The sequence below is a fragment of the Zychaea mexicana genome, assembly GCF_025766255.1.
Source record: "Zychaea mexicana strain RSA 1403 chromosome Unknown BDB00scaffold_2, whole genome shotgun sequence".
NCBI classification, from domain to species: Eukaryota; Fungi; Mucoromycota; class Mucoromycetes; order Mucorales; family Lichtheimiaceae; genus Zychaea; species Zychaea mexicana.
In genome coordinates, this window is record NW_026516665.1 from 168,243 (window position 1) to 192,365 (window position 24,123).

Here is a 24,123-nt window from a genome sequence, read left to right on the forward strand (position 1 = left end):
GCACTTGACTATTAGCGAGTCAAGATTGACTGGGGCGCACCTTTATCCGAGGGAGTTTATTTGAGCGACAAAATTCGTTAGTTTACCTTTCGCGTTGAGTGAGCCAAATACTGGTTAAGCTATATGTGTTGTTATCAAGTCGAATAATCCGAGTTTTGTGCAAGGAGATGTTGTCATGACACGACTTTAGGTGTACTCGAAGATTTTACATTAGTTTCCTCCGCTTTTGCTAGTAATATTAGCAAGACGAGCTTCGCAACGACATCAAAACGTCCGGTTTGTCAGTGACCTACTTTCTAGGAGCACTGGGAATGCCTGGTGCAACAGCTTATTTTAGGTATATATGGAAAACATCCTTACAATATTTTGCCCCAAGACAAAATTTAGTATCGCGAAATGGTTATTATGATGTGACCCTTAAACAAACAATCACCGCTCAATAAACTGCAGTATATTCTTGTTATTATTATTCAAATTCGCTGTCCTTTTGGGGAAGCTTTAGAAACTTCTTTTTCTAAATAATGAACGGTGTGTGGTTTTTGTCTGCATTTTGCAATGATGATATGGTGTGTATGTAAACAAACTAGTTGAAGTAAAGGAATCGATAAATATAGTTCCATTTAACACAGAAGATATACGAACTCGTGGAAATGAAGGAAAAGGCATGAAAGGAAAAATTTCTATCATCACATAGCAAAGAACAATGAAGGGCAAAAAAAAGCGTTCCTCAGTTGGCATAAAATCAAGCGGTTGGAAATTGAAACAAAGAAGGCAAAAGTGCCCATTGCTCCTGCTTCCAGAACACAATAAGCAAGCAGCTATCGCTACCAGCAACAGAATAGCCGTCAGTCTCACATAGTATAAATAGTGTCTTGGCAAAGCAAGATGTCAACTGCCCTTCACTTCACCCACTACCACCAACGCCACCCACCCCATTCTCTTTGGTTTTACTCAACCAGCAACCGAAACCCATTCTTATCAGCAAGATGTCGCGGAGAAGTAGACGCATTCAAGGAATAGAGCCTGACGTGTCCATTGAGGAAGCACAGCAGAGTGTACAGCATCGGCAGCGGAAACAACAATAGAAACCCACATCCAGACCCACACCCAGCACAGGGCCAGCTCAGCTGGTGGACGAGGACGAGGTCGTGGTAGTGGTAGTGGCAGTGGCAGTGGCTATCATGCAGGAGGACAGCCACGACAAGCTTCTACTCAAACGGAAGAGCCAACTGCCCAGTCATCTACCGGTGCAGCACCCCCGGAGGACGAACAAGTGCTGAATAAAGCCGTCAGGAACATTGCATATCGTGCACGACAAGACCAAAAGACATCGTCGTCATCTTCATCTGCTCCTCCATCGTCACCAACACACTAGGAAATTATTGGTGTGCTCAAACAGATCACGGGTCGTTTGGAGCAGCAGCAGCACGGACAGGCATCGTCGTTCACTATATGGAACAGCAAGGATCCCCGATCTTTCCTGTCCTCGGTAAACGCCAGCGGGATACGTCCAGAGAAGACGAAGAAGATAAAGAAGAACAAGTACGAGAAAATCGGGGTATAAGAGAACCCCTCCGTCCCAAACACACTTCCCCTACTGTATATAAATGGATTGTTTTTCTTATTCTTTTTTGTTCTGACATAATATATTTACTGTTTTCCTCTTCTTCAACATGTACTCATTATTATAGCACGTCATCGACCCGTATGCAGAGTAAGTGATACGGTTTCTTTAATATTGTTGTACCGTCATGTTTAAATGTGCGTCTGTGATATTTGATTAACTGGTATGTTTTATTTGCTATCACTTGTTGTTGGCTACTATTCCGTGTTCATTATCTTTAGATGTAAAAGAGATGTCCATTTTTTTGAATGAGCCTAAGCACTTGGCCTGAAAACCCTCCATCGTTTATTACGAGAACCGTATGGAGGACCAGTTAGAGGCAGCAATCGCTGCAATTTATGATTTTCTACATACGAACAAGATCAGGAGGACGGAACCGAGATCCATGCATTGTCCAAGAGTAAGTAGCCCCAACTTCTATAAAATAACTTTTTCTAATTGTTTCATGCAACCGTTCTTAAACTCGCTATTCCAAACTGTTCCCTCTTTCCCTCTATATATGATATGATATATAACAGACGTATGGATTTCTTGAGGGATTGGAGCACGCTTATCAGGAATTATCAACTGGTGGTCATGACGAGAGTGGTTTCTATGTAGGATCAATACTAAGAACTCATTTGGAAATGGGAAGATATCTATGACGATTGCGCCTCCTTGGCCAATACACCCGTAGACAAAAATGATAGCGATAACCACCAAGTTCGTGTCACCCGGTTTGTGATGTGCGCGAAAGAAGCACATCAATTATGACATGTAGTGACTGCCGGATATTGTTGCTCATCTTCAGGAGCAGCAGTTAACATTCAAATTGGGGTCGAAAAAACAAAACCGTATTTGTCACGGTTTTTTTTTGTGATGAAGCATAACAGAAGAAAGTCAAGCTTAAATTGAGAATCTAGCTCTGATCTGTAGTAGTAGTGATAGTATTATGTAGCGATTATTTCAGTTCCTTGGTCAAAATAGAATTTTGTAAGAAATAATAGTGACACTACCTAGTATCAGTATTCAATATTTCTTTTTGGTAATTAGTAATTATGTTGACAAAATGCTAGGTTTTTTTCCCTTGATTAAGTAACTGAACTTATTGCTTACATAATACATCATTGAAACGAAGCCTGTTGCACATAATATGATCGTGCTGGTTATTACGCCTATATTATTATGATTGCATGCATTTTAAGAGCAAGCTAATGTAGACCAGACATGAAGAAAGGGACACGGGTGTGGTCTGTGCGACAATCACGGACCATGCTTAGCAACTAACGACACTATGTATCTCCACTGTATACTGGACAGCGTCGATCAATTTTTGCATGTCATGAAAACTTTCATGCGTGAAACTTTAGTTGGAAAGCAGGTCGTTAAAGTTGCGGAATTACGGTCAAAACAGTACATCACACATTGTATGTGTAGCACATATATATATCTTACATATAACGATGTGATGTACATGTAATGCATGTAGTTCACGATACGTGTCGTTACTATTGCTGTCTTTATCTCATCAAAAACTAAGGAAAAGAACGATGTACCTAATCAAATAGAAAAGTTTTGCAAAGGCCTTTTACCTTTTACGTATAGCTTGATTTACTTAGAAAGAGTTTACAGCGATGGTGTCTAGATTCACTCACTTTTCGACTTCCATGGTTGAGCAGAAGAGAATGATAACAGTATTATAAATGTAACTGCATTGTTGCAGCCGTTGTAAAATACAGCACTACTAGTAGCCCACCCTGCAGCATTTGGTCGATGGTGCATCTGATTGGATGGCACACTACGGCGAGCCTTGGAACAGAATGCGGATGAACAGCAGAGCACGGTCTTCTGATCTAGATATGATCAGAAGTACCTTTGAAAAAATGGAAGGAGCACTCACTCTTTTATTGCATATAGTCCAATACAACGGCACATGGATTGCAGCTAATAACTCATAATGCATCCCTTTTACTAAGCATAGCCTTTTGACTTATAAGCGACTTGAGTAAATGGCTCGAGGATTGGTTTATGTGAGGTGACAAAGTGGAAGTCAAACAGAACGTTCTATGCGATTTCGCTTGTCGTAACTTGAAAAAGATGTGCTGGGTGTGAGACACAACTCAAAAGAACTCCTTTAGGTAACAAAAAAAAAATATACGTTCTCCCCTTCTCTCGTTATTACGTCGTCACTTCTCCATCCAATGTCACTTCCAAAACGAATTATCAAGGTGAGTCTTTTTCCCCACCTCTTTCCCTCCTTTCTCCTTTATTTTTTTATTTCAGAAATGACTTTAATTGTTACCAAATAACCGAGATGTTTATCTCAAATATTAACGAACAACCCTTTTTTTTAATTCTTTTTAGGAAACCGAGCGTTTACTAGCCGAGCCAGCACCTGGCATTAGCGCTACGCCCCATGAAGACAACTTGCGTTACTTTGATGTTATTATCGCCGGACCTACGCAATCTCCATTTGAAGGTAAACACAAGCGACGAAATCCGGAAAAAGTGAGTACGGTTTTTCTTGAACCGATTATTGATGTAAACCACGGGCAATTCTGTTATTAGGGGGTGTGTTTCGACTGGAGTTGTTCCTGCCGGAAGATTACCCAATGGCACCTCCCAAAGTTCGTTTCTTGACCAAGATCTACCATCCCAACATTGATAAGCTTGGTCGAATTTGCTTGGATATTCTCAAAGGTATATAGTATGTTTGTAAATGGAATTGGAAAGAGTTGTGTATAAGTTGGGAGAAAGGTGCTTTGCATTTGATGAGAAGAGAGAAGTTGCTTTGAGTGTTTAATGGGCTACTGATACGATAATATGACAAATAGATAAATGGTCTCCTGCACTTCAAATTCGAACGGTTTTATTGTCGATCCAGGCATTGTTGTCTGCTCCTAACCCAGACGATCCGCTTGCAAACGATGTGGCACAGCATTGGAAGGAAAACGACGAGGCTGCTATTGCTACGGGTAAGATGAATTATATCACTGAAGAGAATTGGACTGTGAGGAAGGTGTGGTCTAGATGTGATTATGCATATGTACTAAGTCGACTGTGTTGTATGTAGCACGAGAGTGGACGAGAATGTACGCACAACATTAAATCAAATATTCCCATTGCATGTCCTCCCCACCCTTTTTTTTACGCGCATCTCAAACTATCTCAACGTGGAGAAAGAAACTGTCGCTGCTCACTGTGTAGAATGTGCGCATGATCTTGCGTTGCTCTTCTTTATCCAAACTTTTTTTTTCATGTAGAAGAAGAAAAAATAATAAAAAAACGCGCTCTCCTCCCCATCCTATTTTGAAGTGGAAAAAAAAAGTAAAAAGCACATGGAAACCAGTTGAACATCAAAGGTAGAATAACGAGAAAATGAAAGAACAAAAGAGGAGCGGCGACTCTCTTGAGGACAAGATGGATGGGATGGTAACAGTTAATGATAGTGTTGTTGTTGCTACGAGGTTAGGGTGGAGGAGAGCAAAGGGAGTGCCGTGGTAAGAAAGAAAGAAGCGAGTAAAAGAGAAAAATAGAAAAACGCAAATTGTAATGCAATTTAGATATGTGTGTCTGTGTCTGTGTCTGTGTCTGTGTGTGTGTGGTGTGCGTGAATCGATGAGTAAGTGACTAGAATTGAAGAGAGCGTCTGCTATTGATTGTTTGGTTCAACCATAGCCCAGAATCCACCATAGGATTGCTTCGTAACAAAACACAAACTGCCGCAACGTCTGCACCATGCTAACGCGTTGCTCCCGGAACTTTGCAACGGTCTGATACATGACATCCAATTGTCCTGACCGCTCCGCCTCGCTGAGTCTGTCTAAGCAAGACAGCGACCGTAACCGATGGATCACAGTGTCTATGGCACAAAATGCACCTGCGCGACCGCATCCTGCTGAGCAATGGACAATCATCGGCCCAGCCTTCTTGCTACCTTCTCCCTCATGGTCCCATTTCGTCTGGATATCGTCCGCTAGCTTGACTAGTTCCAATGTACCGATAGGATTATCCGGCACGCCAAAGTCCATCCATCCCATGTACTGGATGTGGTGCACTGTCCGCTTTTCCTGGTCCTTTTCAATCGTGAATTCGCGGATGAGCGTCTGGTCGTCCGTCGAGCCTTGGGGTGAGGATGCCGCATGGGTTGTCTCAGAGACGAAGGTCAATTTGATGGGACCATACGTTACGGATTCGCCTACGGACGAAGGCCAGTAACGATGGCACTTGATCTGAGAAGCCAACCGAATCGCATATCAGCTAAATATTTTTCATGGGCTTTAATTAAATGAGAAAGGCACTTACTCGGTTCATTTCCTCTTCTTTGGTCAACATGACAATGACACGGGTCTCTTGCTCCCAAACCACTGTCCAAAAATCGCCAAATGTGGCGGGTAAAGGACCTTGCGTGGAAATGTAACGACGATACTGGCGCCCTGTGGGCGATGTCTTGCGTTGCTCGGTCAAGCTCCGTAAGTTTGGCACAACTGAACCCAATGACGACGACGGTGAAGCAATAGTGGCAGGATCACAATCAATGTACTCGATGAAGCTAGCGTTGATGTAGCCCGTTGATCCGGAAGAGCATGTCTTGAGTTTGACTCGCGTGTATTCTACAAGACAGAATCAATCACTTTGTCCTCCTTTTTCGCCCTTTTGAGAAAGGCCTCGCCATCGACTCCATGTTACGGCTACTTACCAAAGGGCCAGATGTTGGTATATCGGTTCAAGGCACCCATCTCAATACCGGCGACAATACTGAACGGATGCTCGGCCAGATTGCTTGTGGCCTTTGAGTGGTGAGCCATGACACTCTGCAGCCGACGCTGCTCGGTTCGCTCAATGATCTCATAGAGCTCTGCCAGTTTTCTCGGACCGTCGTTCGAGCTGAACATGTCACGGAGCCATGAAGGCACAGCAGATAATCCTTGCCGTAATTGTCGCTTGGTTACGCGACCGGTGGCCATGTCGACCTGACAGCTGGACGAAGGCGGCAGGCGGATAGGAAACCGCTCCTTGATACTTCCATGACTGAGCTCCATGTTTTGTCGAATGTTGGAAAAGAATGGGTTGAATTGCTGGTTGTTGAGTCCAACAGTAGGCGCAGTGAAGGGGCCAGGCGCAGCAGATGGTGGAAGACTGCCGAGATGGAGGCCTGGGCCTCGTTTGCGTGATGTGGTGGTTGTGGGTGATGCTGCTGCTGCTGTTGTTGTTGCAGATGTCTGCTGCAAGGATGATACATCGCTACTGGCTCCATTTGCCAGCGAAGAAAGGGTCAGGGCCGTAGCAGGCGAGGAAGGTAAGCCAGAGAGACCGGGAGTCATCGGACCAGCCATCGTAGCCATGCCCAGATTCAGTCCTTTGGAACGCGAATTGTTCGTGACAGGCGCATTGGCGCATCGGCTAGGGTACTTTGCGCTGAATGAGCTCATCCCGCCTACATGACAAGGTAAAGAAGAAGACAAAAGACAAAGACGGTAAGTATTTATACGTTCTTGTTGGTTGTGTGTACTGCGTGTGCGATAGATGCAATCGATCGGGATCGATCAACGACGTGGTAAAGATGTGCGCGAGTGTGGGTGTGAGTATGAGTCTCAGCATTGAGGCCCCCTCGAGATATCAGTTTTCAATCCACACACGCATACAGCCCTTCTTTCCCCCTTTCGGCTTGATTGACTCTTTTGTACAGACTACAGACAAGCCCCTCTTTTCATATCGACCTACCCAAGACACCTCTCCTCCGCCTCTGCTTCTCTTTCTCTTCTTTCATCCATCACCCCCCCCCGCCCACACGCTCCCCTTTTCATGAATATTCTGCACGTATGAAAAATGACGTGTGCAAATAAAAACACCACGAAATTACTCGATTTGACCAAAGATCGCCTTAATCTCTCTCTGTCTCTGTCTCGCGTATGCACCCTCGCGCCTTTCCTGACCCCCACCCCACCCGCACCCTATTCCTTTTTTTCCCTGTTCTCCTCCCATCTCTTTTCCCTCTGTTGCTGTAGCTGCTGCGTAGGCTCACAACATTACTCACTCACAAACACACCCACGAATGGGCGAAAGAAAGAGGAAAAGTATATCAAAGAGCTGCGGGGTGGAATGAGTGGAATACCTTTCAGATAGCCCAGAGTGCCTTGGTAGTTGGCTTGATGGAATTTGATGCACAAATACGTGATGGCATTGTGACTTTCCTGCAGGGCCTCAGACGCCTGGTCGTACAAGATGATATGAGCAAACTGTGGCCAGCGTCGCCAGGCCTCGCGTTGCTGGTCTGAAACAATAACCTCGGAAACTTTGTCGAGGGTGAATGACGGTCGTTTTAGAATGGTGTTGGGTATCGACACGTTGATTGCGCTGTGGATATGCAAATGGGAATAGTGTACAAATGAGCGAATGTCAATGAGAAGCAATGAATGCGGTTGGGTAATGTTGTTGTCCAAGAGCTGGTTGATTTCCTCAGACGTGAATGCATGCAGACGATTGGCCACTTCTGGTGGAAATAGGGTACTGGTTGCGTTGGTAGCAGCTCCACCGGCGGCAGCAGCAGCTGTGCCGGGAGCAATAGGTGGTTTACTATTACTGCTACTGTTTGCAGTGCTTGCAGCAGCAGCGGCAGCAGCAGCGGCACTCTGTTTTCTTCGAGCAGCTAAGCTTCCCATTGCCAGTAGTTTAGGCGGAGGTGGATGGTTGTACTGTTGCTGTAATTGTGGTGGCTGCTGTTGTTGTTGCTGCTGCTGTTTCTGTGGATAGGGTTGCTGGAGTTGTTTTGAATCATCAGCAAACGGACTGGTTGAGTTGTATCTGTTTTGGATCGCGTTGAAAAATTCTTGGTGTTGCGAAAGCGGCGATCGAGGTGCTGTGAAATACGGCGTTGGAGCTGCCAACTGCTGCTGCTGCTGCTGCTCCTGCTGTTGTTGTTGTTGTTGTTGTTGTTGTTGCTGCAGTTGAAGTTGCAGCTGTGCGCTGTCATGATCCTCTTGCAGTTGAAGTTGCAGCTGTGCGCTGTCATGATCCTCTTGCTGTTGATGGGCTGGCCCAAGTGACGGCGGCATGGTTGTTCGTGGAGTGAAGTAGGAATCGCCGGTAGCAGCAGCAGCAGCAGCAGCAGCAGTATTGGCCGAAGCAGCGGAGGGGTGGAGTGCGTTGGGAGTGCTCGGACACTCAATCATGGAAGCGAGAGAAGTATGGGCCCGGGGAGACCGCTTGCACAGGAAGAGAGTAAGAGGGAAAAAGAGAGCACAGCAGGAAGAAAGGAAGAAGGAAGTAGAAGAAGAAGAGGAACAGGATTTACAGAAAGGGGATGTGCGTGTATGGTGGAACTCGAAAAAAAAAAAAAAGGTTTGGAAGCTTCCAAAAAAGGCGTCACAGTTCTCGGCCCTCTCTGTCTGTAAAGGACACACACACTCTCTCTCTCTTCCCCCCCCCACCCTCCTTTCTGTCTCCTCGCTCAACACTCACTCTCTCCAAGTCCTTTGCTCTCACCCCCAAATGTGAAATGGCCAACCAGGCGTCCACCAATAAACAGAAAGACCGTAGGCCGTTACAGATCATGTGCGAAACCAAACATCGACCTTGACATTTGCATAAACAGCTGCTGCTGCTGCGATCCTCGCTCAGAAGCAACAGCCACCCACTTTCTTCCTTTCTTTCTTCTTTCAGATTGCGCTTCTCGTAGACTCCCCTTCTCTTTCTCTTGTTCTTGAAACAACTTCCAGAAGGCCAATGTACTGTAAGTCGTGTTTTATCTTTTTTTTTTTTTTTTGCAGTCTGTGCGTGGAGTTTCAACGACCAAACGGAATCCGACACTGATCGGCTTTACTTTCTGTGTAATGTAGCACAGGCGACATCATCGATGGACAACAGCAACAACACCGCCGCCATGAGTCAAGGTAAGAGGGGAAAACAAGAATGTGTGCTACCACACCATACCATACCATACCATACCATACCACACACACAGAACCAGAGCCACGTGGACGGGCAAAGAAAGAGAGGCTCTGATAAACACTGCTTCTTGTAAACAGATACCTGTAACAACAATCCCTCCTCCTCGTCAGGCGTACCGTCATCACTAGCAGTCGCAGAAGATCGTGCTGTGAGCTACAGTGGCGACAGAGGCTATCACGATGACACGGCAGCATCAGCAACATCAGAGGCTATCAATCAACATCACCAGCAATACCAAAGTTCTCAACACCACGCGCCGTCCGTTTTATCCACAACACCTTTGCCCGCACAAGGCGATTCGGGCACTACAGTGACCGTACTGGTTCCTGCCTCCCTTGTCTACTCACGACTAGCACCACGCCGTGTGTTTTGCATCGCATTTGGTCAGCTCATATTGAGCGACACCCGTGTACTACTGCCCTCTGCGGACAACAGAGACTGTGTTTCCTTGATATGTAACGCACCGCCGCGTCATCACTTACACATACTGCCGCCCGTAGTCTCCGAGCCCGTCTACGTCTGTCTGTTAGAGAACGATGCCCTGGTCGAAGTTTGGTTTGCTGGCCAGTTTACATACACGAGCGATATGGCTGATGCACCTTCTACTAACCAGCAACAGCAACACCACCTACACGATGCTGTAAAACAAGAGACAATGGACACTCCAAAGCTGCTGACACAGGCATGGCCTCGTGTAGCCACCACTCCATCATCATCATCATCATCATCGTCATCATCATCATACATGACCGAGGAAACTAAAGATCAAGGTAAAATGTATATTCTGTTCTTCTACACAAAAAAAAGTGATAAACAAGTTGATTTGATGCTCACGTTGTCTCGATTGTTGACATCATGTTGTTGTATCTACTCTATGGATTTGATGATCATGGTTTTAGCCATTGCAGCAACCACTACCTCAGCGTATAGCTATTGCTGTCCATCAACAAGGCCATCTGCCTCTACAGTGCCATTACCATCATCCTTGCCTCCATTGCAGACGCAGCAGTACATCAATGATGGATCAACAAGTGGCCCGTGCATGACCGCGTTCTCTCAACAGCAAGAGTATTACGAGCCAAACTCTACTGCATTCGCTCCCGCCAAGAGATACAACTACCGAGAACACAACGGTAACACAAGGCCGGGGGTCGCGGCCAATGCATCGGTCTCGACTGCCATGTTCAATGTTGCACAACAGCAACGACTTCGATCCAATGTAACAGATACAGCAGTACCGCCAACGATGACACGGCGTCATTCCCACCATCATCTCGAAGACCAGCAACAAGCACCTGGCAGCAATAATGAAAAGAGATCCAAAAAGTCTGCTGCTGCAGCTGCGGGGCCAGACATGGGTGGTGTGACATGGCAGGATTATGTCCCTTACCCAAAAGTTGATCGACCCGTTCAATTGGAAATGCTTTCTGACTTTGACAGACTCTCACAAAACTGGACTGAGGAAGAAACAAAAGCTGGTCGTCGCTTGATACGATTCTGGCGTCTTCCTACTACTTACTCTCCCTCATTCTCATTTCATTCCAACACTACTAATACTAATACTACTACTACTACTGGTGGTGGTGGTGGTGGTAGCAACACAGTGTCGATATCGTCACCGTCCTCTGCTTCTTCTTCAACGTCACTCGCTCTATTATTCCCAACAACAACAGCTTCATCTTCAACAGTGTCACCGCCAATCACCGTTTGCACAAATACTGTTGTGTGCGATTTCTGTATCCTGTCCGAAGCGGACTATCGTCACGAGTTTGAAAAGCAAAAGACCGCTGGCATTATCGCTGCTCACAAGAAGGATGAAAAGGACGACTTGACAGCACATAATCACGGTCAAAGAGGAGATGACACAAGCAACACCATCGCCACCGCAGCCAGCAGCTACTACAGCACGGTGATTTCGTGTATTGCGTTCCAGAATGACTTGTTTGTCACCTCAGTCGATCTTATCCATCTGTTGGAATGTATCATGCGGGTCACATTGACAATTGATGAAAAGAACCGTATCCGTCGGAATCTGGAAGGCTTCCATCCGATCACTGCAAGCAAGTACAGTAACAAGACCGCTGATCTGTTTCGTCACGTGATGAATTTTGGCAACCCTATTCCACGATCCATCGAAAAAGATGTAAGTGGGTGGCGGGCGGTGGAAGCTCTATGGAGAAATATCTTTACTGATAAAATAAAGCGTATATGTAGCTCAAGATTTTCCATTGGCATATCCTGCCTTATGCACTGAAGAAGATTCTCGCAAAGTATTTGACGGACTTTGATCAGGGAGAAAGTGCTGTTGCTGCAGCACTGTCAACAATGCCAATGAATGCTATTGAACACAATACTATTCCTCCCCCTCTGCAACCATCGCATTTTTCGTCGTCGTCGTCTACACGCTCTACACAGCGACAACAATATCATCAGCAGCAGCAACAACCTGTTGCTGTTATGCCATCTTCTTCTACAAGTGCTTATTATTCGCCATTTCTACCGACGCTTCCAGCATTTAACACGGAAGACAACCAACAAGAACCACAACAGCTGCAATAGGGGCAGTAGCGGTGACGGATATGACAGTTTCAATCCGCTTGTAAGCTCGTGTACGGTAGTGCATGATCCTCTCGTTTCACAGCTGGATCGAATCAGAAGATTATCGTAATAGTAGTAGTATTGCAAACAGTATATTTCCCTTTGTATATATATAATTACTCCCGTCATGTAATAACATAGCTCATACACACTTGCTTTTACTCCATAGTTGTTATACTACACACACCTATACATAGCTTTACTGCCTTTTGCACAGAAATCACATACTATTTAATGGCAGCAATGAAAAAAAAACTTGCGTTATTATCATTAGTCAATACTTAAAATATCATTATTATTTTAATAAACAATTAGCAATTTTGTAAACAAATAGCAATTATAATATGGTATAGTGAATTATTATGCCAGATCTTTCCACCATGAGCGCCGCACACCAATATCGTACCAGACCAACATGGCAATGACCAACGCAATCAAACCGATTGATGCAAAGCTCATGTACTTGTTCAAACGTTGATACATATCCTTCTCTCGCTCATACCAGCTGTGTACTATGCGTGTATCGCCAATAGTACCATTACTACTCCTGTTTATGTTGATATCGTGGTCTACTGTTCCTTTCTCTTCATCTTCTAGTAGGATTGGTTGAGGGGGCAGCCATAGTACACGCGAGCAACACGACCGTTCGCAAGTAATGAAGGATGCACAGGTATCATTGTTTGATAGTGTTGTTTCTGCTGCTGTTGATAGCACTGTTGCTGCCGGCACCCGTCCAAGGTGTTGTTGACTTTCTGCGGCTGTTGCTGATAACAACAAAAAGCGCCAATCCACCAACAAGGAAAGAACAGAAATCCGAACAAAAACAAAAGTGACTGTGTGTGAAAGACGGGTGGATGATGCAAATAATCGTTATGAGATGAAACAAGACCAACAAATGACACTGTTGTAGGGATGGAATTGCGAGCAGTCGAGGATGCGCTTGCCGAGGAGATGGTTGCTGCGCGATTGAATAGAGTTGAAAAGACAGGCGGTGGTGGTGTTGGCGGTTGTTGTTCCGGTTTAGGTGATGCAGCAAGATGGCGGGTAGCATAGAGGCGCATTGATGTTGATGCAGTGCTGTATGTGAGTGGGTAAGTGCATCGTCGTGAGAGTCGAATGCGTTGGTGCTTCTTGTAACAGTAAAGAAGCGCCCGTCTGCTGGATGAGCTTTGTCTTGTTGTTGAAGTGCAGGGGTTGCTGTTCCGTAAGACGATACTGGATTTTAATGACGATGTACTCTGGCGCGACGTGCTTTTTCTCATTGGATAGTAATAGTAGCAGTAAAGAAACAAATGAACATCGAAAAGAGAAGTAAAACCAAAATAGAGAGAAAGGACCGGAAATGGAGAGAGAGAGACTAGTGCTTATTCTTTGCTTTACGTTATTATTATTTTTGCTGCTTGAATTGAAGGAATGGAAGGGGGAAAGCTGGCATACGCTATGTCAAAGTTAAAGAAGAGGTAAAGAAAGAGGGGAGAATACCTTGTTCAGTATATACGATAAGCCTTATTGTGATTTTTCAGACATGAAGAATTCGTGTGGTCTTTGTAAAATAACTTTTTTTTTTTTACCGAGTAAGTTTTCATTAATAATGCCTACACACAAACCGCACAAATTGTATGAAATGTTCAGGGGTGGGGCCGAGTGAAGTGATGTGGCAAGTCTGTGGTGAACATTGTTATGCAACTTCTTTTCTCTTATCATGCTATGGTATGTAAATCTCTTTTTCGGGACTTCAGTGCTCTGTATGACAGTAATCTGCTGTGGCTGTATAATCCCTAACTGCTGCTGCCACTGCTACTGCCAGTGATTATGTTTTGATGGTATGCATTTGTTGCTGAAGCAAACGATATTCTGCAGTAGAATACTAGCAATTCTATTGTAGCTGATATGATACAATGCATGGTGGCCATTCCAACGGATAGCACAGAAGTAGCGCCGTCCATTTTATAAGGGGGTGGGGCACGTCAAGGAAAAAAGAGCGCGCACGAAGCATTTATTACTGACTGAATATGGAAAAAGGGTTATTGTGGTATGTCTGAGCGCGCACGGCTGAGATTACTTTTGGTTGTAGTAGTTAATTTGCTAGTCCCATCCTCTCTTTATGGTTCTGGTGGTGGTTACTGGCTGAGTGATCCAAAGTCTCCCCCTTCTTGTTAAAATAAGGAAAATTGATATTTGTATGTGTACCTAGCTACTACTGGAAGACAGTCCAACACAGCAACCCCCTGAGAAACTGTGTGCGCATTCTTTCCTTACATACTACTGTATTTCGTCACTCTAGCACAATATGCACAAAAGCCGTGCTGGTAATGTTTTTCATTTGGACAGATCCGTACAGCAACCTTATCCACAAGAATTTTATTTATGAAGAAGGATTATAAGCAATAGTGGCAGCGCAAGGTAGAACAGACAAACTTTATATGAGCAAGCTAGTCATAGTGTAATCTGGTACTTTGATAAGCTTATCTATTCATTTACTGGATTGAAAGGGGTTGCATGGGGAGAAGACTGTTCGATCTCTAAATAAATCCTTTTTTCCTGAGTCCAAAGACTCGGCACAATACCCGTGATATCTTGGGATCCACTATCACTACGACAAACTATACAGTTGGCAAACCTTTCTTTGCATCGTGCCTGCAACTATATATGTTTCCGGGCCGGTAATAATACAAAGCATCTTCCGCATCTTTTTATTATTGAGCATGTCTATACAGTCGTCTATATGGTACAAGTAATCAGATACGTAGCTGATGATACACTCGTGATAGTACATTGAGCATATTATCTTTTTTCGTTCCTTCAATTGTCCTTCTTCTTGGCAGCGGTTTCCTTTTCTTCTTGACTTAACAATCTACCATTCTTTTCCTTTTCCACCCGTTCGCTGTATCGGTCCACGAGATGCTCCTTTTGAGGCCCCAACAAAACGGTGAACTTGTAGAGCTCCTCGGCTACATCCACAATACGATCTCTATAGGAAGACGGCTTCATACGATCGTTCTCGTCAAACTCGGTCCAAGCTTTCGGCACTGACGATTGGTTTGGTATGGTAACCATACGCATCCAACGTCCCAGCACACGCAATGTATTGACTGCATTGAAGCTCTGCGAGCCACCGCAGACCTGTGCCACTGCCAACGTCTTGCCTTGAGTGGGTCGCACGCTACCCAACGATAATGGGATATGGTCAATTTGTGTCTTGAACACGCCTGTGATTTGTCCGTGCTGTTCAGGGGAAACCCACACCTGGCCGTCCGACCACATTGATAGCTCGCGCAACTCAATCACCTTGGGATGTTTTTCGCTCATGTCGTCTTTCAAAGGCAGGCCCGTTGGGTTGAAGACTCGGACGTCAGCGCCCATGTGTTCCAGAATGCGACCGAATTCAAAAGCCAGCAATCGTGAAAACGATCGTTTGCGTAATGAACCATACAGAATCAAAATTTTGATGGGATTGTCTGGGTATTTGGTCAAGTTGAGTGGTTGAACCCAGTCTTGGTTGGCATCGTTGTTGTTGTTGTTGTTGCTGGTATGTGCTATGCTGTTGCTCGTAGCAAGGCGATATGGTTTATAGAGCGAGGCTGCTGCTGCTGCTGCTGATTTCAGTGCAGACATAATGCTGTAGTTTGGAAGGAAAAATGACAAGTTTTCCGATAGCTCGTTTCTTTTCTTTTTCCATCGGGCTTAATTGATTTGATAGAATGTTCCTGACAGGTTTTCTAGAACAGAGTTTTTCCCTGATAAGGAAGGACACGCGTTATGTCTGTTTTTATGATGTGTGTGTGGATGTACGTCAGCAATAGCGGAAAACAATAGTAGATCTCATGTACCCTTGTAAAAATCATCGTCGACTAACCACCATCAACAATCGATTCTCAACGAGCTATGGGCAAATTTCTTATACTCATCTGTTTCATAAGAGCCGACCACGCCGACACGTGGGAAGATCCGACCAATCTCAGTGGCTGACACACGATTCAAGTATAAAATACCTGAAATCCCACTCCCACTACTGTTTGTTTTGTTGAAATCGACACCACCTAACACACATACATACACTCAGCCCATCAAACTCGATAACCATGGCACTACCTACAAGCGGCCTTACTGTGTACCACAACCCGCAGTGCACCAAGTCGCGTAAATCTACCGCTTGTCTCGAAGAAAACCAGGAACAAGGCAACTATCAAGTTGAAGTTGTAAAGTACAAAGCGACGCCTCCTTCTCGCGAAAGGCTTCAAGTTCTCGTTGAATATCTGGGTATGAGAAGCGACTCGCCAACCATCGAACGACCATGGAAAGAAGACCGTCCTTGGGACTACTTGCTCCGACCTGAAGCTCAGGGCAAGGCAACGTCTTATGACGAAGCTTTCGACATTATTGAAAACGATCCTGCCATGCTCGAACGTCCATTCGTGATTGACTGGGATCGCAAGATTGCAGTGCTTGGACGCCCGGATATCAGCCGTGTTGAAAAGCTGGTTGAGGACCGTAAGGCTGGCAAGTTGTAATCAATTTCCAAGGAAGAAAACTGGAGGTTCATGTACTTACAGTATCGTGTTTTAAGACCATCTTCTCTTCTCTAAATAAAAGTAAAAGCTGCCGTCTTTAGATCCCCGTGTCTTTTTCAAGCGCGTTGCTATATTTAATGTGCATGAAGACAATAAATAAGGTGCACGAATGTCAAACAGCCGCGTATATATAATGCGAGTGTTCATCATATAAAGTGCGCTTTAGAGACTAACTGTAAACAAGCTAGTTATAATAGAGTGTGTAGGATATCTATGTCGATTACGGATTCTTAGCACAGCTACATAGATAAAGTCGGATTGACATTCTATTCCCTGTCCCTAACTTTTTCACTGAGGACAATAAGCTGGCCCACCGATCTGTGTTTATTTCCCCGCAAAAGCCGCATCCTTACTCGACATTATGTGATGGTCATTTAATATCACAACTGCCTCTCGCACACTTATAGCGAAGGCAAGATTCTACGCAAAGCCAGAAATTTGATTTCTATTCCTCATACACATCTAGGTGACGGTGAACATCCTCATCTACTAGCTATGTATAGAATACCCTGTTAATCATTGATGTTGGCCTTTCTCTCATTGAAGCGTCCTCTCCTGTTCGATTCAGTGACCTTTTGTTATACATACTCTCTGCCAAAGACTAAAGAATCAGCATCACATCCGCGTTGAATGCCCGAAGTCTCGGAGCAGTGCTTTTGGTAATCATAAAATTGTTGCTTAATGCTTTTCTCTACACTTCGACACTCTCTTCTCCGTCGACCACAAACACGATTCATGACGCAATCAGTACTTGCTCCTGCTTCCAAATTCAAGCTCGCCTTGATTCAGCTGAAGGGATCGCCCGATAAGCAAGCCAATCTCGCCAAGGCCCGTGCTCAAGTTTTACAAGCTGCCAACCAAGGTGCTAATGTCGTCGTCCTTCCGGTATGTAAGAGCTCATATGTTCCCTAGCTTTTTTTTTTCATTCTCTCTTTCTCTTTTTTGAACATCAAAAAGTACTGTTTACTGAGTTGAAGCTGCAATTATCCCCACTGTTGCTACTACTAATAGGAATGCTTTAATTCACCTTACGGTACGAATTTCTTCCCAGAATATGCCGAGGTGTTAAAGACTAGTCCTTCTGTTGATATGCTTTCAGGTGTTGCCAAGGTAAAGTAACTGCTATCTTTATGCTGTTTACACCGCCCAGCTCATACATCTAACCCACTGTTCAGGAAGCTGGCGTGTACCTTTTTGGTGGCTCGATTCCAGAACGCGACGAGTCGGATAAAGATAAACTCTATAATACGTTGACGGTTTACGATCCATCAGGTAACACACCGGTCATGTATACATGCTTCTGTTGGCTAAGTGGTCTTGAAAATGTAGGCAAAATGATTGCTACTCATCGTAAGGTGCACTTGTTTGATATTGACGTTCCTGGCAAGATTCGCTTTATTGTAAGTTCGGGTCCTAGTATATTTATTACAAAGTAAGAAATTCATGCAAATTGTCCCTTCAGGAAAGCGAGACGTTGTCAGCCGGTGATTCCTTGACTCTTGTAGATACAAGTAATGTATTCGCAGCAGACGACGTTGATTGTGTTTATCTTACTAATTGATGAGTGATTCAAATAGAGTATGGTAGAATTGGTGCAGGTATCTGCTACGACATCCGGTATGTACACAGTGTGGAGATGTGGATACAAGAGAGAACGAGGCGGAAATACAAAAGGTCGCTTATAAAAAGATAATGGCGATTTACAGATTCCCAGAAATGGCCATGGTTGCAGCACGTAAAGGATGCGTTGCTATGCTTTATCCTGGTGCATTTAACATGACGACTGGCCCTATGCACTGGGAGTTATTGCAGCGTGCAAGGTAAGTTCGAAGAAGTACCGGCTGTCAAAGAAAATGAAGATTGACAGACTGACCATTCTTCCTAACTCTAAAATAGAGCCATGGATAACCAGATGTATGTTGCAGCATGCTCTCCCGCACGCGATGGATCCGCTTCTTATGTTGCTTGGGGCCATTCAACGGTAGTCGATCCAAAGTAAGACCTATAAGAGATCGCTTGGGACTGTGGTTACTAAGTGTTCTCTTGTTTTTCTAATTTATAGGGGCGCAGTAATCGCGACCTGCGATGAAAAGGAGACTATTGTCTATGCGGATATTGGTACGTTTATATAAGAATATATGAAGCACGCTCTCTTTTTGGGAACGATGGTCGTCGAAAGAAGCCTAGTGACTTATAACTCTTGTTTCGATCATATAAACAGACCCCGAAGAAGTTCAGTCCATTCGTAGAAACATCCCGCTTTACAGTCAACGTCGATTTGACATCTACGGCGACGTAGCCAAAACTGTAGTTGTTGACGAGAACGGCAACGGTGTAAAAAAGCAATAAATTGCAGTAGTGATTATTGCTGTAATACTAGGATCATCATTATAAAAAAATAAACCAGAAGAGAGAGAGAGAGAGAGAGAGAGAGAAAGAAAAAAAAAATAATGCAAAATATATATAGAACTCTAAAATACAGTACCCAATGCTTCAAACCAGCTGACTATACTTGAATCAGTTTGTACACATTGTCGAAACTCTTCCAGACTGATATATCCTTCCCGCTTAACATCAATGTTCTTGAACGTCTTGTCGACCATTTCATTGATTGCGTCCTGCGACATGGTCTCCATGATGGGGAATTTTTCCTCCCAGGTCCGTTTCGGTGATGATGGTCCAATCACATCTTCATCGTCTTCTAATAATCCTTCTCCCTCTCCTTCTGGGTGGTTAGATGATGGTGATGTCGACGCTTGTCGTTGCTTGTTTTTGCGTAAAGACCGATCAAACTCAAAGTTGAGTTCTTCTCTGAGGTAGTCTGCTGGCTCTTCTTGCTGCCGTTGCTGCTCCTCATTTTCATCCTCTTCTTGCTGCTGTTGTTGTTCTTCTTCCCGGTATTGTTGTTGGAAATAGTTCTCTTTGTTTGGATATCGTCGCCGCCGACGTCGTTCACGACGTAATTCGTCCTCTTCCTCATCTTCATCTTCCTCCTCGCTGCTATTTTGGCTGGATGAAGGTAGTGAAGGAATCGCCACATTGAATGCTGCACTGACAGGCTGTGATGCAGAAAACTCAAAATTATCCATCATCTCGTCTTCCATCGCGCTGACGACGTCGCGAACGAGTTCCATTGACAGATAAAAGTATGACTTGAACATACGATACAATTCGTCTCGTGAAATGTATCCATCTTCATCCAAATCGTATCCTTTGAATGCATCTATTCAAGCCCAATTTGTTTAGTGATTGTGCGGTGCATTCATGAATCCAAATGAGAAAGGTATAACGTGAATCACTTACATTCGATCTTTTCATCCAGATTGCCCTTGCACAGTACGCTCAGCCCACCCACCAACTCCGGAAAACTAATGACTCCATCCCGATCTTGATCGAAAAACGCAAATATCCGTTCGGTAATCAAGTTCTTCTCCAAACCTAACGGTCCTAAACACTGTTCGAACGTTTCAGTATCGATTCCGCGTTCGTGATGTTCGTTTTTCTCCACAATGGCCAGTGACTTGAACTGTTCGTGCAGCGCTTCCAATTCCAAATGGTCAACTAACAAATGCATTTTTATAATTGAATTTTCTCTGCTGTATAAGTAAATTTCTCCCTATTCTGTACTATACTTGGTGGAGCTGCTTACAGTGTGATCTGTCTTGTAATTCACGGATCTTGTCAGACGACAGGGTCCATCGACTGTTCTCGTCATTGCCCGGATAAAATGCCGGTAAGAGTGCACTTCGTGGATTTGCGAGTGGAGGGATAGGTATCCGTATTTTCAAAAACACGTGTGTGGTTAAATGAGAGTTTGAGCCTTCACACATTTCACATAGATCAAAGTCGACGCAATTGGCGCATTTGTATCGAGTGCCACGGATCGGTGATACTCCACATTTGTTGCACGTAATGCCACCTAACTCCCACCATATACATATAGTTGAATCAGCCTCTTTCATTCCTGTAGTCTACTGAATGCACTCTCAAATTCATGTATATGTATATCGGTCTTACATACGGTGAATGTATCCTTCTAGAAAAGGCGTCGTCGTTCAGGAGAAAGATTTGCTAGTTAGAAAGCGTCGCTGATAAAGTTATGACATACCATATGATTTACCTCTTCGTGCTTGGGTCTCTGATATGGCATAGATTACATTTAATAGATTTTTATTATCGTCATCGCTCCACAAGGGCACCTCTTCTTCCGTTTCCGACAATGGCACTTGTAACAACGAAACAGCCTCTTCTGGATCGTCTTCTCCTCGGCGTTGATGTCCCGGTCGTAAGCGACGCCGTCGAACGTGCCGTGACCGACGGAGTCGTGTGGATCGCCGTGTCTCGCTTGATGTTCCGTTGGCATTACTGTTGGCAGTGGTTGCTGTTGGTAATTGCGGCGATGCCGTCGAGTTGTATCGTTCAGCAGCGTAGGAAACGGCAACTAGAGCAATCACGCCGGTTAGTGCTCCGGAGACGACCAAAACCGCCGGTGGGATCCGTAGCGTCATAGTGATTTACAGGTAGTCTATATATACAATATTGTCCTCTTGTATGTGTTTGTGGCAAGTGTGTAGAGGGAAAAAAAAGAGAGAAATGAAACCGACGATTTCGGAACTTGATTTCAATTTTAATGCAATCTAGTATTGGAGAGTCACTCCCACTACTTTCTCTTTTACCTAACACAACACACACAATAATGATCGGACCCGACATTCCAAAACAATTGTTAAAGAAAAAGCCACAACAACAGGAGCCAGCAGTCGAATTGGACGAAACTGAAGCAGATGAAGAAGTAGTGCAAGACGTTACGCCTACACTAGATCCAGTAGGACCTGCGATTCCACCAGAACTATTAACCAAAAAAAGGCAGGAGCGAACAAATCAAGAAGGAACCCATGAAACAGAGGAGAAGCCTTCAACATCCCCTGTTCCTCCTGCTTCTGCTGCTGCAGCTGAAGATAATAACGTGGACAACGATGATCCAGATGCGTTCGCACCAGCATTGCCACCAGATCTGTTAGAAGCACGAAAGAAACAAACGCAAGGAAAGAACGTCAACAGCACTAGTGGCAGTGGTAGCGGTAGTGGTAGAAGACGGCGTGCACCTGCAGGCCCTGCATTACCCAGAGCGTTTGAAGCAGAGGCTGATGACGACGTGGTTGGCCCTATTTTGCCCTCCAATTATAATCCTGAACAGGTTTGATCTTTATCTTTTGGCTACCAGAACCAAGCCATTTTATCAAGGCGCGTACTAAATTAATTTTTTCTGCTTGATAGGACGCAGTACGATCAGCTGTTGCAGATATTGAAGAACGGGCACGATTAAGCAAAGAAGCAATGGATGCTGTAAGTGATTTTGGATATTACAAGTCGATCTCAATGAAATTGGGTGATGATGTGAATGATGGATTTTAATATATGTATTTTTTATTTCAACAGGAAAAAGCGGCTGCAAAAGAAAAGAAGGTCGAACGGCCAGAATGGATGCTAGTACCTCCTGAAGTGGATTTTTTGCGAAATGGTAAAGAAACAAAAAGATAGGAGATCTTAATAGTTATGACCAGCTTTTTAAACATCTGCTATTGTAGCGGATTCATCGCGATCTAGAGGATTCAATACGAGCAACTTGTCTGAAAAGGAACGCGATCGTAGCGTCTGGACTGAAACGCCCGCAGACAAGGAACGAAAGCGTAGCGGAAAGCGTAAGCAAGTTGAAGAAGAACAAACTCCATCAGCTCTTCCATCTAGATACTCGCGCCGTGAGCAAGATATGCTACAGAACATCCAACAACATAATGTAAGGGTAAAAAAGAGAAAACTTTCTCTCCATATACTGAAAAAAATGGGATTCTTTTATTTTATACATTATATAGATGATGGAGCGACCCAAAACGCTGATGGAACTACATCAAGAAAAGGGACGCAAGAAGAGAAAAGAGGATGGGGAGGATGCTTCAAGTCGACCATTTGATCGTGAAAAGGACTTTTTGAAGGGGCCTAGTAGACCTATGGACAGACGGAAAAAGCAAGATATGATCAAGGGTGCACGGGAGTTAGGTGGTCGTTTTGGTTCTGGAAGCAGCTCTTTCTTGTAACAGAAACGGAGGAATACGCACATACGCTTTACCTTGATATACATCTTTTTCTCCGAGAAGTTACGTAAAATAGAATCCTTGGTTTCTTTACCATGCTACGAGGCCACCATCTAGAATTATTGTTCATAGATGTAGAAGATGGTTAAAGAGGCTGGACACCACACTTGTGACAAGCTATAGTGGTGAGAGAAACACTTACCAATAAGAACATCGGTACAGGTCTGGAAAGAGCTAGCATCTGAGGCAAGGTAAACTGCAGGCCGTGCAATCTCGGCAGTGGACGCCATACGTCCCATGGGTGTTGCATAGGCAAAATACTCCAGACTCTTCTTGTCCGACGGAGCAATAGGCGTGACGATGTTGCCGGGCGACAAGCTGTTGACTCGGATGTTGTACTGTGCCCACTCCACACCAAGCGCCTTGGCCATATGCACCACTGCGCCCTTGGATGTGCAGTAATGGGTCATGCCCGGCTGTGCGTCTGGTCGGTTAATCGCATGTGCCGAAATAGAGCCAATGAGGATGATTGATCCACTGGTCTTGTGCTTGACCATCCGTCTTATATACCATTTAAAATCATTAGCAATAAATTGATAAAGAATTGTATGAGGGCTTGTCAAAGAGAAAAGGAGTAGATAGCATACCGTGCTGCAGCCTGGGCTGTGTAAAAGGTACCATCCAAGTTGACACGCATCACCTTGTGCCAGCTCTCGGGCGTCTGTTCCAGAGCAGGCATGTATTCTGCGATACCAGCGCAGCTCACCTGAACATGGATGGGGCCGAAATCCTGCTCTATAGCATCATATACGGCTTGAACCTATCGTTTGTTTGCAGTATTAAAAATCCACAATTAACGACCACTCTTTCTGAATTACACAACTCTCCCTTCCCCTTCCTCAACGTATCTTCTATCCAAAACATACGTCGTCATAGTTGCTGATATCTAGCCGGTAGTATTTGAATGTCGTGGATGGAAATTCCTCTGACAAGGTTTTGGCAGCCTCCGCACCGAGTTCGTCGCGAAGATCAATCATGGCGATTTTAGATGCGCCTGCCTGGGCAAAACCTCGGACAATACCTGCACCAATACCACGAACACCACCTGTCACTGTTTGTTTTGTTGCTTTGTCAACATATAGCTCTGTACGTGTTTGCTACTTCTTTATTACTGGAAATAGCACTTGCCTACACAGGTTCTTCCATCGAGGCGGAACGCATCATGACTGGTATTGTTTTCGCTACCACCGCTTACAGTCATCTTTTGCTAAATGTTTATAGATAGGGGGTAGGTGCAAAAGTGCAAAAA

The 24,123-nt window shown here is 44.6% G+C and overlaps 10 protein-coding genes across 10 annotated transcripts; 5 read left to right on the top strand and 5 right to left on the bottom strand.

The window, feature by feature from the left end:
* Nucleotides 1-3,804: 3,804 nt before the first annotated feature.
* Nucleotides 3,805-4,711, top strand: BDB00DRAFT_753740 (ubiquitin-conjugating enzyme E2 N; the record flags this gene model as incomplete). The annotated part of the gene is made up of 5 exons (XM_053118712.1): nucleotides 3,805-3,831; nucleotides 3,968-4,082; nucleotides 4,172-4,303; nucleotides 4,438-4,578; nucleotides 4,677-4,711. 5 exons carry the CDS (start codon nucleotides 3,805-3,807, stop codon nucleotides 4,709-4,711), a joined length of 450 nt encoding a protein of 149 aa, XP_052985430.1.
* Nucleotides 4,712-5,271: 560 nt separating this feature from the next.
* Nucleotides 5,272-8,265, bottom strand: BDB00DRAFT_783257 (protein-tyrosine phosphatase-like protein; the record flags this gene model as incomplete). The annotated part of the gene is made up of 4 exons (XM_053120366.1): nucleotides 5,272-5,835; nucleotides 5,909-6,216; nucleotides 6,303-7,040; nucleotides 7,719-8,265. The coding sequence occupies 4 exons, from the start codon at nucleotides 8,263-8,265 to the stop codon at nucleotides 5,272-5,274; spliced, it is 2,157 nt and encodes a 718-aa protein (XP_052985431.1).
* Nucleotides 8,266-9,239: 974 nt separating this feature from the next.
* BDB00DRAFT_221434 (uncharacterized protein) lies at nucleotides 9,240-12,428 on the top strand. Its single transcript, XM_053116525.1, has 5 exons — nucleotides 9,240-9,335; nucleotides 9,442-9,495; nucleotides 9,631-10,323; nucleotides 10,453-11,696; nucleotides 11,768-12,428. The coding sequence occupies exons 1-5, from the start codon at nucleotides 9,329-9,331 to the stop codon at nucleotides 12,110-12,112; spliced, it is 2,343 nt and encodes a 780-aa protein (XP_052985432.1). The 5' UTR covers nucleotides 9,240-9,328; the 3' UTR covers nucleotides 12,113-12,428.
* Nucleotides 12,429-12,518: 90 nt separating this feature from the next.
* Nucleotides 12,519-13,463, bottom strand: BDB00DRAFT_221436 (uncharacterized protein). The gene has a single exon (XM_053116526.1). It carries the CDS (start codon nucleotides 13,411-13,413, stop codon nucleotides 12,745-12,747), a length of 669 nt encoding a protein of 222 aa, XP_052985433.1. The 5' UTR covers nucleotides 13,414-13,463; the 3' UTR covers nucleotides 12,519-12,744.
* A 1,024-nt stretch (nucleotides 13,464-14,487) lies between these two features.
* On the bottom strand, nucleotides 14,488-16,235 carry BDB00DRAFT_944064 (NADPH-dependent FMN reductase; the record flags this gene model as incomplete). The annotated part of the gene is made up of 2 exons (XM_053129479.1): nucleotides 14,488-15,609; nucleotides 16,205-16,235. The coding sequence occupies 2 exons, from the start codon at nucleotides 16,233-16,235 to the stop codon at nucleotides 14,954-14,956; spliced, it is 687 nt and encodes a 228-aa protein (XP_052985434.1). The 3' UTR covers nucleotides 14,488-14,953.
* BDB00DRAFT_866657 (uncharacterized protein) lies at nucleotides 16,234-16,662 on the top strand (the record flags this gene model as incomplete). Its single annotated transcript, XM_053126249.1, has 1 exon — nucleotides 16,234-16,662. The coding sequence occupies one exon, from the start codon at nucleotides 16,234-16,236 to the stop codon at nucleotides 16,660-16,662; it is 429 nt and encodes a 142-aa protein (XP_052985435.1).
* A 607-nt stretch (nucleotides 16,663-17,269) lies between these two features.
* BDB00DRAFT_795705 (carbon-nitrogen hydrolase) lies at nucleotides 17,270-19,157 on the top strand. Its single transcript, XM_053121410.1, has 10 exons — nucleotides 17,270-17,607; nucleotides 17,734-17,832; nucleotides 17,898-17,994; nucleotides 18,052-18,122; nucleotides 18,185-18,233; nucleotides 18,300-18,339; nucleotides 18,429-18,542; nucleotides 18,619-18,717; nucleotides 18,785-18,840; nucleotides 18,944-19,157. The coding sequence occupies exons 1-10, from the start codon at nucleotides 17,404-17,406 to the stop codon at nucleotides 19,069-19,071; spliced, it is 957 nt and encodes a 318-aa protein (XP_052985436.1). The 5' UTR covers nucleotides 17,270-17,403; the 3' UTR covers nucleotides 19,072-19,157.
* On the bottom strand, nucleotides 19,154-21,312 carry BDB00DRAFT_795709 (uncharacterized protein). Its single transcript, XM_053121411.1, has 5 exons — nucleotides 20,843-21,312; nucleotides 20,740-20,758; nucleotides 20,372-20,641; nucleotides 20,026-20,283; nucleotides 19,154-19,945 (listed from the first exon to the last, which is right to left on the bottom strand). The coding sequence occupies exons 1-5, from the start codon at nucleotides 20,870-20,872 to the stop codon at nucleotides 19,194-19,196; spliced, it is 1,329 nt and encodes a 442-aa protein (XP_052985437.1). The 5' UTR covers nucleotides 20,873-21,312; the 3' UTR covers nucleotides 19,154-19,193.
* Nucleotides 21,313-21,418: 106 nt separating this feature from the next.
* Nucleotides 21,419-22,817, top strand: BDB00DRAFT_866660 (uncharacterized protein; the record flags this gene model as incomplete). The annotated part of the gene is made up of 5 exons (XM_053126250.1): nucleotides 21,419-21,919; nucleotides 22,000-22,068; nucleotides 22,162-22,243; nucleotides 22,311-22,519; nucleotides 22,596-22,817. The coding sequence occupies 5 exons, from the start codon at nucleotides 21,419-21,421 to the stop codon at nucleotides 22,815-22,817; spliced, it is 1,083 nt and encodes a 360-aa protein (XP_052985438.1).
* A 142-nt stretch (nucleotides 22,818-22,959) lies between these two features.
* On the bottom strand, nucleotides 22,960-24,075 carry BDB00DRAFT_783264 (uncharacterized protein; the record flags this gene model as incomplete). Its single annotated transcript, XM_053120367.1, has 5 exons — nucleotides 22,960-22,991; nucleotides 23,017-23,375; nucleotides 23,462-23,634; nucleotides 23,741-23,925; nucleotides 24,060-24,075. The coding sequence occupies 5 exons, from the start codon at nucleotides 24,073-24,075 to the stop codon at nucleotides 22,960-22,962; spliced, it is 765 nt and encodes a 254-aa protein (XP_052985439.1).
* Nucleotides 24,076-24,123: the final 48 nt, after the last annotated feature.